This window comes from Bos indicus x Bos taurus, chromosome 5 (assembly GCF_003369695.1).
Source record: "Bos indicus x Bos taurus breed Angus x Brahman F1 hybrid chromosome 5, Bos_hybrid_MaternalHap_v2.0, whole genome shotgun sequence".
NCBI lineage: Eukaryota > Metazoa > Chordata > Mammalia > Artiodactyla > Bovidae > Bos > Bos indicus x Bos taurus.
In genome coordinates, this window is record NC_040080.1 from 6,211,833 (window position 1) to 6,231,465 (window position 19,633).

General features: G+C 52.8%; 1 protein-coding gene across 3 annotated transcripts in view; it reads left to right on the top strand.

Annotated features, from left to right (window-relative positions):
- The window catches only part of TTLL1 (tubulin tyrosine ligase like 1), a 35,182-nt gene that overhangs the window by 2,695 nt on the left and 12,854 nt on the right, over window positions 1–19,633 (top strand). Inside the window, exons 2-8 of one of the 3 annotated variants that reach the window (XM_027540577.1) lie at window positions 439–471; window positions 2,346–2,419; window positions 6,226–6,342; window positions 13,056–13,264; window positions 14,664–14,844; window positions 16,010–16,144; window positions 17,412–17,520. In XM_027540577.1, coding sequence (XP_027396378.1) covers window positions 6,230–6,342; window positions 13,056–13,264; window positions 14,664–14,844; window positions 16,010–16,144; window positions 17,412–17,520 — 747 coding nt within the window. In that variant the 5' untranslated portion in view covers window positions 439–471; window positions 2,346–2,419; window positions 6,226–6,229. The remainder of the gene's footprint in view (window positions 1–438; window positions 472–2,345; window positions 2,420–6,225; window positions 6,343–13,055; window positions 13,265–14,663; window positions 14,845–16,009; window positions 16,145–17,411; window positions 17,521–19,633) is intronic. The other 2 variants (XM_027540576.1, XM_027540578.1) reach the window with 2 other exon arrangements.

Sequence of the window (19,633 nt, forward strand, 5' to 3'; positions counted from 1 at the left end):
TGTCTCCTGTCACCCGTCTGACACAGAGTGGCTGTCAATGCCGAGTGAGACTAGACAGATGAGAAACTAGACTCTTGGTGGCCCCGACGCCCAGGGGTGTCCCTGGGCAAACCAGTTCTCAAGCTTGAGCACATCCTGCCCACTTGCCCCAGGAGCGGGACCCTTAAATAACCAGCAGCTCTCTGGATTCGGGATGGCTGACATACCTCAGGTGGTGACAGCCCGCTCTGACTTCGATCTGTGATCAGCATGAGGGGTATCTCACCAGTCTCTGCTTTTCCTGGTGAGGTTTTTATGGTGCTCAGTTTTGAAAGTAGGCGACCTCGTGGCTTGAAAGTCTGAGGCGTCAGTTCCTATGAACCAGTAGAGAGGTGATGTGTCAAGTTCATTACACAATACCACTAATCCTGCTTGGTTTTTAATTTTTTTCTATTTTAGGAGGAAGTCACAGGAAAACAATCTGACAATCAGGTATTTATTTACTTTTCTAAGGAAAAGGATTTCTCAGGTTTGGGGAGGAGTCTGGCTTCTGTACCGTGGGGACTGGCTGATGGCTCCTTTGTTCTAAGACAATTCCTGAGCCCCCTTACTGGCCCTGGCTGGGTGCTGGGGGACCACCTGCTGCCCTGTGGGAGGGCGATGACGCCTGACAAGGGGGCTGCCTGTAAACTGAGGGTTGACATCCCATGTGGGAGGGAGGCCGTGTGCGTTCCCTCTTACTCTTCGAGCCCCACTCTACTGGCTGTGAGTGGGGACAGTACCTGCCTCCGTGCGTCGGGTGAGCTGTAATGGTGTGCCCAGTAGACAAGGGTCTGCACACACTGCCCAGCCCGGAGCCCGGCGCATCCTGGTGCTTCGTGAGTGGTGGCTGTCGTTTCAGTGATGACAGAGACATGTCATCACTTCCTGCACGAGGCGGGCTGGTCTCCGGGGCCCAGCGGCAGGAGTGTGAGGGACCGAATCAGGGGCAGCTTCACGGGGAAACTCTTTCCACCTGACGCGCTCGATTCAAACTCGGTTGACTGTTGGGAGAGCCTGCCATGTGCCAGGCCCACGCCCGCCTGACCTTGCGGTGATCCCTGCGGTGCCGCTGAGGGGCTGTCACTTTCTTTTTTCATTTATTTCACCGGGGAGGCTGAGGCCCCGAGGACTTGCCAGGACCCGTGGCTCAGACATTTCCGTGCGGGAGCGAACCGGGTCTCTGAGCCTCAGGTGTGGAGGGCGCCTCCATCCCTCCTTGCTCTTCTCAAGGTGCCTTTGCATCAACTCTCGGTGGTGGAGTCCACGTCGATTTGGTGTATTTCTGAAAAGAGGTTCTTTTAAAGGAGAGGGGGCCTTCTTTCTTTCCTTTTTTAACCATGAATGACTGTCTTCTTGCTCAGCACTTTATACCATGCTCTGTTTCCAAAATTCGTATGCGTGCAGCTCCTTGTGTGTGAATTTCTTCTTCTTTTTCTCCTGGTGTTTAGGATGGTTGTGTCTTGTTGGTTTCCTAGGCCTGCAGTGTCAAAGTGCCACAAACTGGACAGCTCCGTGAGGCAGGAGCCTGGAATCGGGGGGGTTGGCAGAAGTGTGCTCTCTTGAAAGATTCCAGGGGAGGGGGTGCTCACAGCATCCAGTTTCTGGGAGCCCCAGGCATCGTGGCAGCATAATTCTGTAATCTCCGCCTCCGTCTTCCCACGGCCGCGCTCCCTCTGATCTGTCTGTCTTCTCAGGGTGTTGTCCGCCCCGTGTGTCTCTGTGTCCAGCTTTCCATCTCGTAAGAGTATCTGTCGTTGGATTAAGGCTGACCTGAATGACCTCATCTTTTTTTGAGAACAGTTATTTATTTGGCTGGAAATTGAGCCCTTGTCAGTCACATGATTTGCAATTGTTTTCTCCCAGCCCGTAGGTTGTCTTTTCATTTTGTTTATGAGTTCCTCTGCTGTACTAAAGTCGATAAGTTGATTAGGTCCCATTTGTTTATGCTTGCTTTTATTTCTATTTCCTTGGGAGACTGACCTAAGAAAACACTGGTACTGTTTACGTCAGGATGTTTTGCCTGTATTCTCTTCTAGGGGTTTTACGGTGTCGCCTCTTGCATTTAAGTCTTTAAGGCGTTTTGAGTTTCTTTTTGTGCACGGTGTGAGAGTGTGTTCTAACTCTGTTGGTTTACACGTAACTGGCCAGCTTTCCCAGCACCACTTGCTGAAGAGACTGTCTTTTCACCATCGTACATTCTTGCCTCCTTTGTCAGAGAGTAATTGGCTGTAAGTTGTGGGGTTTATTTCTGGGCTGTCTGCTGTATTTCATTGATCCTTGTGTCTGTCTTTGTGCCAATCATTTGTGTATTCATTTTGTTTTAGGCAAGAACCCGAGGCAAGAGTCAGGGAAACTGAAGAGAAATTGGATGTTCCTGTTGGCTCCATAAATACCTATGGTAGGTCAGGTGTGAGATGTTTCCCTTGGTGACCACCTGTCCAGGTGGTCGAAGGAAGGGGGGCCGGGAGGAAACCGCCCTCCTTGGAGGCTCCACTTTCTGCTGTAAAGTGAGAATGAGGCTTCCCTGTAGCTCAGATGGTAAAGAATCTGCCTGCAATGTGGGAGGCCTGGGTTCGATCCCTGGGTGGGGAAGATCCCCTGGAGAAGGGAATGGCAACCCACTCCAGTATTCTTGCCTGGAGAGTCCCCATGGACAGAGGAGCCTGGCGGGCTATGGTCCACGGGGTCGCAAACAGTCAGACACAACAGAGCGACTAACAGTACCTGGCAGTACTCAAGTGAAGGCAGGAACATTTGCCGCATCCGGCTTGCTGGGTTTGGGGTCGTGCCCCTGGAAGCATCTTCTGCCTGTTTTGTGACTGGAGCACAGTGTGGATATAAAGAGCTGCCCGTGCTACCGCGTTATGTTTCTGCTCTTACTTCAGCGTCACCTCCAGGTGGACGTCCATGACAGAGGTGAGGTCGCCCAGGAAGGCCGATGTTTGAAGTGCAGGGTGTGTGGTGTGGGCCCTGCCTGGCTGCGGGGTTGGTTCTCACCCAAATACTGTGTCTGCAGTTGGACTCTAGGGGGCAGAGTAGGAACAGGATCCCTCAAGGAGGCAGGGCTGTTCAGGGTGAAGTCAGATTACAGGCTGGCCTCCCAGATGCTGCAGATTTCCTGCCCAGACTACCCCGGCGAAGTGAATATTGCAAGAAAGCAAGTTGCACGAATGTTTTGGTTTCCCTGGGGTATAATAGTTAACTTTATACTGTACTACAGACTGTACTAGGCATTAGCTACTTGTCTAAAACCGTGTACATGGCTTTAATTAAAAAATGTTGCTGCTGCTGCTGAGTTGCTTCAGTCATGTCTGACTCTTTGCAACCATATGGACTGCAGCCTGCCAGACTCCTCTGTCAATGGGATTCTCTAGGCAAGAATACTGGAGTGGGTTGCCATGCCCTCCTCCAGGGGATCTTCCCAACCCAGGGATTGAACCCAGGTCTCCTGCATTGCAGGCAGATTCTTTACCACTGAGCCATTTTTAAATCAGGGAAGCCCTAATTTAAAAATACCTTATTGCTAAAAGGCTTCCCTGGTAGCTCAGCTGGTAAAGAATCCACCTGAATGCAGGAGACCTGGCTTCGATCCCTAGGTTGGGAAGATCCCCTGGAGAAGGGAACAGCTACCCACTCCAGTATTCTTGGCCTGGAGAATTCCATGAACTGATAGTCCATGCAGTCCCAAAAAGCTGGACACAACTGAGTGACTTTCACCTTATTTCTAAAAAATGTTAATCATCACCTGAGCCTTCAGGGAGTCATGGTAGTAACACCAAAGATCACAGATCACTGTAGCAAACAGATAATAACGAGGGACTTCTTGGCAGTCCAGTGCTTAAGACTCTGTACTTCCAGTGCAGGGGGCGCAGGGAACTAAGATGCCACATGCTTCATGGTACGATCAAAATAAATAAGTAAAAGGTAATAATGAAGATGTTTGAAATATGATAAGAATACTGTGATACAGAGACAGAAAGTGAGCAGACACTGGTGGAAAAATGGTGCTCATAGACTGGCCCCATGCAGGGTTGCCACAAACCTTTGGTTTGTATAAAAACACAAAATAAATCAGTGCCTGCAAATTGCCTGTAGTAGAAAAGCACACACACTCCCAAGTCAGCCTCGACACCATGAGGGGGGCCGCGCCGGTGGGGTTTGCTCAGGCATGGACTGAGCTGCCAGCAGGTGGGGGACTCACGGAGCTTCTGGCGTCACCCTGAGGCAGTGGCTGCTGACCTTCACGCGGACCATGACTGACGGGTTAGCAGCCTCACGTGGCAGTTACGTGACACTTAGCGTTTGCAGAGAGCGGTTCCGTTTACCCCTCACTTTGACCTTGTGGGCGCTGGCGTTGTCCTGAGGAAGCCGCGTTCACAGAGGGAAGGGGTGATGGGCTGTGGAAGAAGCAGCGAAGATAGAGTAGGGTCACCCTGAGCTTCACTCAAGCCACCATCGCGTCCTTTGGTCCTTTCTTACACCGGCTCTTAAGAGCCGTGGCTTCCTCACCCGTGAACAGGGTGACGACCGTGATTCCTTACGTGCCAGGCGTCCTTCTCAGTGCTTGATGCGTGTTCACTCGTTTACTTCTTACTCTCACCTGCGACGCGGGTCAGTACTATTGTTACCCCCATTTCGCAGATGAGGAAACGTTCAGAGGTTGGGTGACTTGCCCAGCGTCACATAGCAAGTGCGTGGTGGAGCTGGGCCTCGAGCTCCACAGGCTGGGCTTACCCACAGCCGTGCCTTGCTGGGCACCCCGCGGAGGGTGTGGCTGCCCTGTGTAGAAGCGCCCCGAGCTGCACCTGGCAGACGCTCTCAGAGCCTGCCTTCCCGTTTCCTCTCCCAGGCAGCGCATACCCAAGTCCCCAGCTCCACATCCCATGCTTTTTTCTGCCTGGTGACGTTGCTCCAAACGTGAAGCCATGACAAGGGGGATGTGCCTCCTTCATAAAAGGCCCTCGACGTTCATAGGGCCCCAGGGCTTCGAGCCTGGGCTGGGAAAGCCCTTCCCCTCCTGTCCTCAGGAGTGTAACGAGGCAGCCTTGGTCTGGGGGAAGCTGGGGGGAGCCTGGAACCCTGGGCTGCTTGAGCAGCTCGCAAACCACAAATCCAGAGGAGGAACTAGGTGCAGAAAGGTCCTGTAACTTGCTCAGAGTCCCACGGTGGCACTGCCAGGCCTGGGACCACGGTCACTCGTTCTCCCTGAAGTGATGGTCTGCCGCGTGCCAGGCACATGCCAGACCCTGGGCATGAGGCGGGGACGGAAAAGAGGCGACTCCTGACCCCCAAGCAGGGACAGAACTGCAGGTGCCGAGGGGCCGGGCAGCTGGTCTGGAGAGTCAGAGAGGCTCTGCGGGAAGTGACACTCAGTTCTGCCCACAGACGAGTGGGCAGAAGGGAGGCCGGAGTGCTGCAGGCAGAGCACGTGCCAAGGTCCTGAGGTAGACGGGAGTCCCGTGTGGCCAGAACAGTGGGTGAGCGAGACGGTGGCACGTGACGCACCTGGAAAAGCAGGAGAGGAACAGGGCACTGCACATTTTAGGGGCAGTGGGAGTCACGTTGGTTGTTAAACAGGAGCGATGTGGTCAGACAGACGCTGAGATCACCCACTGTGAAAGAGTACACTGGTGTAGGGCAGGGAGGCAGCAGGGGAAATATAGGCAGGACTTGAGGGGCCAGGTGAGGGGTGGTGCACGGATTAGAGCAGGTGCTCTCATCTCTGCCCATCAGAGTCAGCTCCAGGGTCCCCTGCCCAGGATACCCTCCCACACGCCGACCCAGCTCCCATGGCCCAGGCACGTCCCCTCGTGGTGCTTGTCACAGCTGCTGTTCAACGTGTGTAGGCTTTATTTCCTGCTTGAGCAGACTCTCAGGCTCAGCACAGCTGGTATTTGGGACTGGGCGGTTTGTTGTGCGGGCGTGAGTAGGCATCCTGCACGTCGAGGGTGTCAAGCAGCATCTCTGCTCATGAGGTGTCAGAGCCTCCCCTGAACCCTGGTCGGTCCTGATGAGCGAGATGCCTTCAGATGTGGCAGGGTCCCCCAGGGGCGTGTTGGGGGGACCTCGCCCAGGCTGAGAGCCTCTGTGGGGGAGATGGAGCTCGGGGCGGGGTGGTCTGTTCACGGTGCGCAGAGGACTCCTTCGGGTGAGCGGGAGGTGAGGCGTCGATGTTCATGGCTCTCATGAGGCGCTGTCTTCCAGGATTATGGCAGGAAAAGTGAAGTGGGTCACTGACATCGAGAAGTCGGTGCTGATAAATAACTTTGAGAAGAGAGGATGGGTCCAAGTGACAGAAAACGAGGACTGGAATTTCTACTGGTGAGTATGGAAGTTGGGCTTCTCTTGCCGTCCGAGCCCGTTCACGAGTGTGATGGCGGCGTGTCCGGGGGGCAGTGTCCGCGAAGGCCCCCCCCCATGCCGTGTGCCACCCCCGCTGCACGTGCTCTCATCCCGGGCCCTCTGTGCGCAGGAGCAGGCGGCCCCGGGGTGGTGCACGTGCTCGAGTGACATGGCTGTCAAGAGGCCTGGGGGCGTCTCAGCCCCGAGAGTGTGGTTGCACAGTGTGCGTCTGGGTGAGAAACAGGAGCCCCCGCCCCGGGGCCAGTGCTGCTCACAGTGGCGCCCTGTTGCCTGGACCTTGGGGTTCCCTCGGGGAAGTTAGCATCCTGTGGGGTGGCGTGGGGGGTGGGGCGGGCTGTGGGGGGTGGGGAGGACTGTGGGAGGGCTCCCTGCTCCCTTTCACTCCGTCTTAGGCCAGCACGGTGCTGGCCGGACTGACTGAGAAACCCCGGAAAGGCCAGTTAGGCTGGAAAGGTCGCATTTCGGCACTCAGTCCCAGGTGGTGCCTGGCCCAGCCGGGAGCCCTGGAGTCTTCCTGGACTCCTCTCTCCGCCTGGCCTCCACCCTCTTCCTCTGGGCGAGCTCCCCTGTCCTGCTTGGTCCAGGCCTGGGCTGCTCCCTCCCTCGGGACAGCATCCACACACCTGGCGGGTTACCCACCAGAAGGCTTCCCCAAGCCGCAGCGGCTCCTGGGTGCAGAGCGTGGGAGTGAGGCTTTGGGGGGATGGGGGGTCGGTGGGGGAGCACGTCAGGGCCTGCAGGGGCCTTTCCACCCTGACTCTCCCCTGCCGCCACCCAGGACTCTCTCCCCCTGCCGCTGCCCTGAGAGATGGTCCTCAGCCTCTCTCCAGCCCCTTCCCTTCCCCCTCTGCTCCCCCGCCAGTGCAGGAGGCTGCACGTTTTCCCCACTGACCCCCTGAGAACACTGTCTTTCTTTTGCACTTTTGTACACTGTGCTTTCTGCCTCTCCTCAGCCCACCCTCCAGAGACAGCGCGCCCGGGGGTTAGACGTCCAGACCCTGGGGCCCGAGCCGCGTGTGGCTTCAGCCCTGGAGCCTCCACCCCACTGTTCGCGGAGGCCTTGACCTGTCTTCCCAGGTTTGGTTGTTTGAGGTTTCAGGGAGCATGGAGTGTGAAGCGGTGCTGGCACGGGGCAGGAGCCCCACCAGTACCTCCCTCACGCGCCAGCGCGTGTGCCCTGGAAGCCAGCTCTGCCCCGCGGGCCCTCCTGGGCTGCTCTCCTCAGGTGGCAGCAAACGCCAAGTCTGTGATTCCCCACCTGTCCCCTCTGTTGGTGTCCCTGCGAAGCCTGGAAAATTGAGGACCCGGCCTGGCTTCTCTCAGCCTCCCCAGAGCCTGGCCGGGCCCCAGGCACAGCGGGCAACCCCCAGCCCCCAGCTCCAGCAGTGGACAGAGGGAGGACATAAGCTGTGCTCCCAACAACACTGAAGTCACCTGCTCTTTAAACCTGATTTGCCCCTGCAGGAGCGGGGCCGGCAGGCAGGGAGGGCATTTGTGAAGTGGGTCAGCATCTCATATACTTCACCTCTCAGAGGTAAAGTGACGTCATTTATCCAGAACCCTGCTTCACGGGAGCTCTGAACGGAAGGCTGAGCACGACAGCATTTAGTACTCGCTGTCTCGTGTCCCGCTGCCTGGGGCCGTGGACCCAGCAGGACTCAGCGTGTGCTTTCGGCTTCTCATGCCGGGGTGGGGGGCGAGCGGGAGTTCAGTGCTGCCGTCTTCACGCCGAGAAGAGTTTTGGATCGCTTTTTTTTTTTTTTTTTTGACTTTTTTTTGTGTGTCAGAGCATAGCCCATTAACACTGTTGTGACAGTTTCAGGCGAACAGCGAAGGGACTCAGCCGTACACGTACGTGTGTCCGTTCTCCCCCAAACTCTCCTCCCATCCAGGCTGAGGATGACATAGCACTGAGCAGAGTGGAGCTCTCCTGAGCCAAAGAGTGAGTGGAGGGAAGGGCTGACCAGTTTGATAGGAGCTGGATATTTGGAGATGTTGAGAGCTCATGCTTTAAGCACTGAGCGTCCCAGTCAGGTCTTGGAAATCGGTTAGGGAAAATTACTGAAAACAGCTAAATATTAACCGGTCGGGGAAAGGTAAATACAGTAACCAAGCAGATTAAGGCGCAGCCGTTAAAATACTGTGATGATCGTAAAGCAGTTTGGGAAACTGAACAACAATAAATGAGAAGAAAAACATATTATGAAATTGTATTTGTATCCTGACAACACCTGTGCAAAAACACCTTACACGTGGGCAGCAAGTAGACGGAGTGTGAAACAGGTAAACAGTGACTGTGCTGGAGGGAGTGTAGGGTTACCCATTGCCAGACAGCGAGTAACAAGCACCAGAAAACCTAGGGGCCTGGGGCCTTCCCTGGCGGTCCAGTGGCTAAGGCTCTGCACTCCCAGTGCAAGGGGCCCAGGTTCAATCCCTGGTCAGGGAACTAGATCCCACATGCCTCAACTAACTGTCCCAAACGCCGCAACGAATTTTGGAAGATCACATGTGTCACAGCTAAGACCCAGGGCAGCCAAATAAATAAATATTAGAAAACAAAACTTAGGGGCTCGAAACAACCACTTCTTGTTAACATGAGTTTGTCGGTTTGGTGGAGCGGTTCTCTTGGTCTGACCTGCTTCACTGACCCTACCTGGGCTCATGCAGCATCTGCTGTCACCTGGCGGGTCATCCAGGACCTGGCTGGTCTAGAATGCCCTTGGCCAGGACAACAGGGGCTCCTCTCCACAAAGCTCTCACAACCCTCCAGCCAGCTAGTCGGGGGCCCAAGAGAGAGGTGGCAGCTCTCAAGGCCGTTAAGGGCCCGTCTCAGAAATGGCACGCCATCACTTCTGTTCTTTTTGGCCAAAGAACTGCATTGAAGTGAAGTGAAAGTCGCTCAGTCGTGTCTGATTCCTTGCGACCCCGTGAACTATACAGTCCATGGAATTCTCCAGGCCAGAATACTGGAGTGGCTAGACGTTCCCTTCTCCAGGGGATCTTCCCAATGCAGGGGTTGAACCCAGGTCTCCCACATTGCAAGCAAATTCTTTACCAGCTGAGCCACAAGGGAAGCCCAGGAATACTGGAGTGTGTAGCCTATCCCTTCTAACTCCCTATACCATCTGAGCTATCAGGAAAGCCCAAAGAACTGCATTGGGTTGGCTCAAATTCAAGGGGAAAGTTATTTTACCTCCAGAAGGGACTTGCTACAAAGTGACACAGGATATGGAACAAGGAGGGTGGAGCATTGGAACCCTTTAACAGTCAGGCTACAGGGTAGGTGAATGTTTCCCTTGCTCCTTGCAGAAGTGCCTGTCGCTGGGCCTCAGGAAGACTTGTACAAGGTGAGCTCAGAATAGCTTGTCTTATGGGAAAGCAGAGACATGGTCGAGGACTGCTAGAGTCACGTTAATAAGACTCAGAAGGCAACTTAGAGAGTTCCTTCTGCCCAAAATAAGGAGAACTAGAGCTGCAGTAAGAATAACTGAAACAGATCGAAATTCATGATGCATGTTTGAATCTATGAGTTCATAAACATGCCCCCAAAAGAACTGAAACGAAACACCATCCCTGCTGCTCAGTCACGTCCAACTCTTTGCAACCCTATGGACTGTAGCCCACCAGGCTCCTATGTCCATGGGATTTTCCAGGCAAGAATACTGGCGTGGGTTGCCATTTCCTTCTCCAGGGGATCTTCCCGACCCAGGGATCAAACCTGTGTCTCTCGCATCTCCTGCAGTGGCAGGCAGATTCTTTACCACCCGCATAATTTGTGACACATTTGAAATGGCCACAGTGGGGAGCTCCCTGGTTGCCTAGTGGTTAGGGCTCGGCATTTTTCACTGCTGTGGCCCAGGTCCAGTCTCTGGCCGAGGAACTGAGATCTCATAAGATGTGCTGTGTAGCCTCGCCCTCCTCTACAAATAGTTGTGTTTTTGATACTACTTCCCTCTGGAGGTGAGAGAAGGGTCTTGTCCCCTTCTCCTGACCTTGGGTGGGCTCTGTGACTGCTTTGACCAGTGGGACATGGCTAGTGTGTTCTTTTTCGGGGCCCAGACCTTAAGCAGCCAGCAGCTTCTACTTCCTGTGTGGAAAGCCCCAGCCGGAGCCACAAGCTGTCAGATGAGAAGCCTGCCCGTCCCAGGACTGTCGTGTGGGAGAACCCACCCCCACAAGGTGCCAGCTGTGGACAAAGCCTGCTCGGGCCCCCAGACCAGCTGTCTGAATCCGCCTGAGTGACCTCAGTGCCACGTGGTTCAGAGCGCTCAGCCGCACCCTGCCCAAATTCTTGACCCCACAGAACCTAGAGATAACATACCATGGTGGTTATCTTAGGTAGCGAACGTTGGGTCGTTGGGTCGTTTGTTCTGCAGTGATAGGGGCCCAGCACAGCTCGTCACACATCCTTGGGTCGGGGCGGGGGAGGGCAGGGAGCCAGCTCACCATTTGGAAAACTGATGCAGGAAAAAAGTCACTCAATCTTCCCTGGAGAAACCCTTCACGGGCTGTCTGAATTGTTCATGAAGGAAAATTTCTCCTCATAGAAACATTCCTGGCAATAAATGAAGGAGGAATGAGAAAGGAGAATTTTCACCATTTTGTAACCCCTCACGAAATAAGGATCTATGTCTGTGCAGGACAGAAGCCGCTGACCACAGGGCAAGAGGGCACTTGCGTGTGGCTGATGCAAACAAAGGTGTCTGTGCCCGAGTGTGGTGTACGCTCCCGGTTCTAGCACGGAGAAATGAATGTAAAATCCCTCACCGCTAATTTCTATGTTGATTATATGTTGAGATGATAAGATGTTGGACTGTTGTTTGTCGTTCAGTCGTTGAGTTGTGTCCGACTCTTTGCAGCCCCGCGGACTGCAGCATGGCAGGCTTCCCTGTTCTTCACGGTCTCCCAGAGTTTGCCCCAGCTCGTGTCCATTGAGTCGGTGATGCCATCCAACCATCTCATCGTCTATCGCCCCCTTCTCCTCCTCCTGCCCTCAAACTTTCCCAGCATCAGGGTCTTTTCCAATGAGTCAGATTAAAATTCTTGCCTCTTGAACTTCTGGTTTAATGTGCCCACTAGAAAGCTCACCATATGACTCAGCTACGTGGGTCACATTGTAATTCTCTTGGGTGGAGCTGCTGACATCCTGAGGGGAAAGGCTCCAGGCTGGATGTGCCGGCCTGTGGGAGCACGCACTGCCCAGGACACAGCTCCGCGTCCACCTGGTCGGACCCCCAGTTTATAGGAAGTGCAGGGCCCGGGGGAGCATGGTAAACAAGGAAGCTGTGAGAACGCCTGCAGAACAGGCACCCAGTGTCTTCAACACATAAATTGCCTAGAAAAAAAAATTTAAGGAAGGTGGGAGAGAAAGTATAGATTTAAAGACATGTGAGAGAGAACAACTAGTGAGAAGACCTGGCTTCTTATTTGCAAAAGCTGTGAAAAGTATTTATCGGACTACTGGGGATTGAACGCTGAGTAACATTTGACGGTTTTCAGGAATTACGGCTGCTTTTTTTTTTCCCTCTCGTGGTAACAGTGTAAAATAGGATATCATATAACATAAAAAGGAGTTCTTGGGGGTCCAGTGGCTAAGACTCCATGCTCCCAATGCAGGGGGTATCCCTGGTCACTTTTAGGTTCGAAGTATTCATTAACAAAAGAAACAGTATACACAAACAGTTTCAATATTTAATAGAGGATTACTTGGCTTAATTTCAATGTACAGTCATTAAAGGAAGAAAAATAGGGACAGCAGAGGAAAGTAACAGCATGCGCACCTCCAAATTGGGCCGACCCACAGCAGGCTTGACCGGCACCGGCACCGGCACGTTCCTTAGTATCTGGAGTCTCAGCTGGGAAAAGGTCCCGGATGGTCTGCCCACCCCACGGGTGAGGCTTCACGCTGCAGTTTGGGGGGTGCTGTTATCAGTGGTTTGCGTAAACTTCAGAAATGCAGCTCTGGTTTTACTTTCACTTTCACAATCCTGTGTGTCTCAAACCTTGTGAGATACAGGATTTTCCTGACCTGAGAGGGCTGGCCAGGCCTCCAGGGGCTCAACAGAAAATCCAGGGTCCTCTCCCTCTCTTATCCAAAGTGCCGCTTGACTTGCTGGTAGCAGTTGGTGTGCTTGGCAACAGGCGTGTAATCCAGGCAGGGTGAGGAGTCAGAGGTCAGAGGCCTGCTCTCGGCTTCTGAAGCCTGAACAAGACTGCTTCCATTTTGCCTTCCCTGACAACTGCGAGGGAAGTCCCTGGGGCTTTGGTTTTAAGGGGTCCCTGTCCTTCCTGACTTGGAGTGCAGATATTGAGTCAGTGAATTTCTTGACTTCATACTCAGAAAGGGTCTCTCTCATGTAATATCGATAATCAATGTTATCATTAACCGAGAAACGTTTATTGAGCATCTACTCTGTGCCAGAGAGTGCAGCCAGTCAGGGCACAGACTCAGAACAGCCCTCGCCCAGACTGTTCAGGTATAGTCACAGACACACATCCTGCTGCCGTAGGCTGGACCCCTCTGGGCTCAGGTGCGGGCTGGGGACAGCTAAGCTCTGAGGAACATGCTTCCTTGTCGGAAGGAAGCCGACAAGGGCCTTAATGAGTCCTCCTTCCACGTGGACACACCCTGAGCTTTCGTCCCGCACGTCCCTTCTTGGCTTCTCTTTCAGGATGAGCGTGCAGACCATCCGCAATGTTTTTAGTGTCGAAACTGGCTACCGGCTCTCGGATGATCAAATAGTCAACCATTTCCCAAACCACTATGAGCTGACGCGGAAGGACCTGATGGTGAAAAACATCAAGAGATACAGGAAGGAGCTGGAGAAGGAAGGGAGCCCGCTGGCAGAGAAGGACGAAAGCGGGAAGTACCTCTACCTGGGTTCGTGTCCTTTCCACCGGCTTCACCTTTTAAATAAATAGCCGTGGTGTTTTTTCCCCCATCAGCACATGGCATGGGGGTGGCAGCTGTTGACTCTGCGGGATGAGTGTGTCTGTGCGAGTTGTGAGCACCTGTTTCTTTCCTAGTGTTTACAGGATACGGAGGAGCAGGGCAGGGGGCGGGGAGGGCTTCAGCTTTGGAATCTTGAGTTTGTGTCAGTGCCTTGGAAATGTGCTCAGGAGGGCAGGGGCCCCTCCGTGGGCTGCAGACTGCCGGGAGGGGTGAATCCTGTGTCTGGGAGGGCCCGGAGAGAGTGGTGTGTCCATTCAGCATCCTGTGAGAAAAGCTGGCCTGGCGGAAAGTTTGAGAATCCCTTTGCACACTTGGGGAAGACGATGTGTGACTTCTCTGGGCCTCAGTGTCCTTATCTGATAAATGGGAATAATAACAATGCCGAGCTCAGAGGTTGCTGTGGGAATTAAATGGTACAGATTTAAAAAGTAACTGGCATGCAGCCAAAAGAGAACTCGTTACAGGCAGACCTTGGAGAGACGGTGGGTTCAGTTCAAGAACACCGCAATAAAGCAAATACCACAGTGGGAATTCGCTGGCGGTCCAGTGGTTACGACTCCATGCTTCCACTGCCAGGGGCCTGGGTTTAATCCCGGGTCAGGGAACTAAAATCCCACAAGCCGTGCGGTGCCACCAAAAATAAATAAAAAAACAAAACTATAAAAAATAATGAAGCGAATATTGCTGTAAAGCAAGTCACATGATTGTTTTGGTTTTGCACTGCATGTAAAAGTTATCATTACACTAAACTCTAGTCTTTCGAGTGTGCAATAGCATTATGTCTCAAAAAAACAATGCACATACCTTCATTTAAAGATACTTTATTACCTAGAAATGCTAACCATCATCTGAACCTTCAGTGAGTTGTCATTTTTTTTTTTTTGCAGTAGTATTGGCTTGGCCAGAAATTTCCCTTGGGTTTTTCCGTAAGTCTCAGCCCACCCAGTAACATCAAGATTACTTATCATAGTTCATCAAACATAATAACAAACATCATAATGAAAAAGTTGGAAATAGTGTGAGAATTACCAAAAGGTAACACAGAAACACAAGGTGAGCCAATGTTGTTGGAAAAATAGCGCCAGCAGACTTGCTACATGCCGGGTTGCCACAAACCTTCATTTTGTGAAAAAACACATTATCTGTGAAGCGCAGTAGAGCAAGCCGTACGTGTCTCACACGGATTGAACGGCAGAAGTCCTTGCTCCATCAGACGCTGGGCAGGGGCGCAGGGTACGGCACAGGCCCTGGAAAGGCAGGCGCGGTGTCTTCCCGTCCGTGGCCGCTGTTGGGCTGACTCACTCACTGTCCCCTCTCCCGTCCTCAGACTTTGTTCCTGTCACCTACATGCTGCCTGCCGACTACAACCTGTTTGTGGAGGAGTTCCGGAAAAGCCCCTCGAGTACCTGGATTATGAAACCCTGTGGCAAAGCCCAGGGAAAGGGCATCTTCCTGATCAACAAGCTCTCGCAGATCAAAAAGTGGTCCCGGGACAGCAAAACATCTTCGTAAGTGGACGGGCGTCCCGTGCGCTTTGCAGCAGCTGTCTCATGTCATTAGGCTTTTGGCCATGGGCTGGTGGGCTGGGGGGGAATGGCTGGGGGGGCTTGCTTGCTTTCCCAGGTGTGCAGCAATTGTGCATGTGAACACCTGGAGGCAGGGCTAGGCCCTGTGGCCACAGCAGCATCACCAGGCATAGAATCTCACCCGGAGAGAGGTGTGTAAAGCAGGGTAAGGGCACTGGAGCAGGGAGCCTTGCCAGCTGCTCTTTGTTCTGAAAGTTGGGGGGAGACCCATCCAGTCCTGGTGCTTCTGAGCTGGCAAAGCACGTGCTTAACCCCTGGGTGCCTGGGCTTGCACCCCTGTCTGACGCTCACCGCCTGAGTCAGTTTTGTTGCATAGACTCTCGGGTTTTTCATCCGAGTAAACTGGGGACACAGTGGCACCAGCCTCACGGGGGCGAGTTGGAGATGGACCCGAGCACTGGGTGGTGTGTGCAGCCAGGGTGAGAGAAGACCTGGGCACAGTCAGGTCGGCCTCCTCCCTGGGTTGGGGGCTCCTTGGAGCAGAGGACCCCAGGAGATTTAGGCTGAGCCTCACTCCTTGCCTCTGTGAGGTTCTTCACTGCTGGGGAATGCCTGGACCGTGGGTGCCGTCCTTTAGGGGTGGGCGATGTCAGGATTTCCCAGGAATGGCAGGGACGCCGCCTCGTGTCCTGCGTTGAAGTCTGACTGCATAGTGCCAGCCCCCGGGGGTTCCTCCATGGATACTGCCCCCACCCCCCAGCCCCTGTTTTCTCCCCACAAACCAGCCTCTCACTTGATGAGAGGCAGCAAGCTTGTCACCAGCCAACTAAGGGTCTCTGGTCTTTTAAAATAAGGCAGGTTTATAATGTTGTGTTAATTTCTGCTGTTCAGCAACGTGACTCAGTTATATATATCCTTTCTCATATTCTTTTCCATGATGGTTTATCACAGGCTATAGACTACAGTCCCCGTGTGCTATAGTGGCACCTTGTTTATCCATTCTGTATATAATATTAATGCTGCTGCCGATGCCAAGCTCGCCATCCATCCCTCCCTGACCCCCCTCCCGCTTGGCACCCTCAGGTCTGTTCCCTGTTAAAGCCCTCTGGTGTTTGCATCTAAGCTCAGCCTTCTCTGCCGCACCCAGGTTTGTGACTCAGTCCACCAAGGAAGCCTACGTGATCTCTCTGTACATTAACAACCCGTTACTAATCGGCGGCAGGAAGTTCGACCTGCGCCTGTACGTTCTGGTGTCTACGTACCGCCCGCTGCGCTGCTACATGTAAGAGCTGAGGGGTTGTTTCCCTCCTTAAAACTGTGCTTTGGGAATTCCCTGGCAGTCCCCTGCTTAGGACTCAGTGCTTCCACTGCAGGGGACCCGGGTTCGATCCCTGGTCAGGGATTAAGATCCTGCAAGCCACGAGGTGCGGCCAAAAAAAAAAGACCGATTTGACACGACACCTCCTGCTCCTCAGGACCCTGGCAAGGGTTGTTAGGTTGGTCGTTGGTCAAGTTCCCCGAACTTGCAGTGCCTGGCACATGGTCCATGTTGAGTAAGACGGTGCCTTTGACAGTGATGTGAATCCTCAAAATAAGAAGCCACTCTCTGCAACCTTGCAAACATACTCAAGAAGGAAACCAGACACAGAAGGCCACGTGTTGTACAATTCCGTCTCTACACCATGCCCAGAATAGACAGAACTGTAGGAACAGAAAGTAGCTTGGCGCTTGCCCAGCCCTGGGATTGGGAAGTGACTGCTGAGGGTCACAGGGCTTCCTTCTGGAGTGACGCAGTGACACGCCTTTTGGGGTGTACTGGTGATTGTTGCACAACTCTGAACCCCAAAACCGTTGAGTTGTACACTTTAAGTGGATAAGTTTTATGGCCTATAAATTATATCTTAATAAACTCCTTATATAAAAAGAACCATAAAAATTTTACAAGGCAACTCTTCTAAAAGGTCAAAACGAAAAGCAGCTCTTTTTTTTTTTGCAATTTTTTGGTCTTTATTTATATGTTTATTTATTTTAAACTTTTTATTTTTATGGGAGCATAGCCGATTAATAATGCTGTAATGGTTTCCGGTAAACAGTGAAGGGACTCAGCCATACATATACATGTATCCATTCTCCCCCAAACGCCCCTCCCATCCAGGCTGCCATATAACATCTGATCAGAGTCCCCTGTGCTATACTGTAGGTCCTTATTGATTACCCATTTTAAATATAGCAACGTGTACGTGTCCATCTGAAACCCCCTAACTATTCCTTCCCCCATCCTTCCCCCGACCCCTGACAACCATAAGTTGCTTCTCTTGAGTCTGCGAGTCTCTTTATGTCTTGTAAGTAAGTTCATTTGTATCATTTCTTTTCAGATTCCACATATAAGGGATGTCATACAGTATTTCTCCTTCTCTGTCTGACTTAACTTCACTCAGTATGACCATCTCTAGGTACATCCATGTTGGCAGCTCTTTTAAGACGAAAAAGCGTGATATTTTGTTTACGCTTGTCCTCAGAGCGTTGAGTTAATCCAAATTCCCGCCTAGGTATAAACTTGGATTTTGCCGCTTCTGCACCGTGAAGTACACCCCGAGCACCAGCGAGCTGGACAACATGTTTGTCCATCTCACCAATGTCGCCATCCAGAAACACGGGGTAAGTACTTCTTTTCAACTAAGCTTAAGGAAGTGGACTGATTTCATGGGTTTCTTTGTTTTTTCTCTTTGCAGGACAGGGTGGGTGGGTAGGAGAGTTGGAGTCAAGATGCCCTGGCACTGATGAGGGGGAGCCCCGGGTATCCAGTTTGGTTGCCCAAGCCGAGTGCCAGCCTGTGTCAGGGTGGGGGACTTGGAGAAAGAAAATCCCTTGTCCAAGCCCTGTCTTTCTAGTTCTGTGACCTTGGGGGTAAGTTAACTGAGTGTCAGAGCCCCAGTCTCTCCAGCTATGAAAGGAGGTAATATTATTACTGTCTTTCTAGTTCTGTGACCTTGGGGGCAAGTTAACTGAGTGTCAGAGCCCCAGTCTCTCCAGTTGTAAAAGGAGATAATATTATCACCTTATGGCTGTTGGGAGGATTATAGGAGAGGATTCATGCATGGTCATTCACTCACTGAGCACCTCCCTGGGTTAGCCCCATGCTAAGGGCTACAGTGATGGGCAGTATTCCCAGGTGGCTCAAGGGTAAAGATTCCACCTGCCAATGCAGAAGATGCAAAACAGGTGGGTTTGATCCCTGGGCCCAGAAGATCCCCTGGAGAAGGAAATGGCAACTCACTCCAGTATTCTTGCCTGGGAAATCCCATGAACAGTGGAGCCTGGTGGGCTCCAGTCCATGGGGTTACAGGAGTCAGACACAATTTAGTGACTAAACCACAACCACCACCATCACCTCAACAAAATCCTAAACCTATAGTTTGCCCACAGAGCTCCAGGTCTTACACAACCACCAGCTGGCCTTGTCTTTATACGTTTCCCTGCTGGCTCAAGCGGTAAAGAATTCGCCTGCATGGCAGGAGATGTGGATCAAATCCTGTGGGTCAGGAAGATTCCCTGGAGGAGAAAATGGCAGCCCACTCCCGTATTCTTGCCTGGAGAATCCCATGGACAGAAGAGCCCTGTAGGCTACAGTCCACGGGGTCAAAAAGAGTTGGACGCGACTGAGCACACACTCACACAAGGGATCAGATTCCCCTGATCTCTGCTCTCATGGAGCCCAGAGCCTGCGGGGGAGATAGCTGTCCAGTAGTTGTGTGGAGGAATGTGTCACAAACGGTTTGCGTGCTCTGAAGGTAGAGACTCAGAGCTGGAGGAGCTTGGAATGAAGGATCCTGGGGGCCAGCTGGCCAGAGGCTGCTGTGCAGAAGCAGGCTTGAGCAGACACCTGAAGTCTGAGCCAGGGGTTCCCCAGGTGGACGTGCAGAAAGAACATTCTAGCAGAGGGCACAGTCCGTGTGGAAGGAGCATTGCAGAAGCTGAAAGTGGTCAAGGCGGCTGGAGCCCCGAGTGAGGGTGCTGGTGAGAGAGGGCCCTGGAGTGGCCAGTGAAGGCTGGGACACGGGGCGCTATACCCAGGCTCTGACCCAGTCCTGGCAAACAAGTCCCAAAGGTCTCATTTCTCTATGAAAGACCCTCTTCTACTTGTATCTTGCTTGAATGGAAGCCTGAATACCCTGGTCTTTTTCTGTAATTGGAGCAGAAAGAGGGTAAATATTGATCGAAAACAAGCTTTTCTGAGTAACCGTACTGAAGAATTTGGTCAGACCCGCTTGGGCTCAATCCGATGTCCATCACTCACCTGCTGTGTGACCTGGGCAAGTCACCCAGCCTCGCTCTCAAACAGCAGCCCTGGTTTTTACCTTGCTGGTCGTGAAATGATGTGACCACGGCCACCTGTCCCTGAGGGTGGCAAGTGGCTTCCATGTGAGGCTGACCCCACGTCACTTGCCCATCAGGTTTTTCCAAGAGCAGCATCGTTACAAGGTTCACAGAGGAGGTGGGGTGACATGGCCGAGATGTCATACTCACAAGAAGGGGAAAGTGACCTTTCAAGTGACACAGCACAGAACTTACGAGCATCTGGGGGACAGCTAAGCAACGACAGACCCTTCATAGCCAAGTAGCACGTTCCCTGAGGTCTGGGCGGAGCTGGGGAATGACAGTGACTGACCTCTTGTCCGTTTTATGTCCTAGGACAGTGCACAGTGGCTGACCTACAAAGACGCCTCGACCTGGGGGTGCCAGACTGAAATTGGGAGGGTGGTCTCATCTG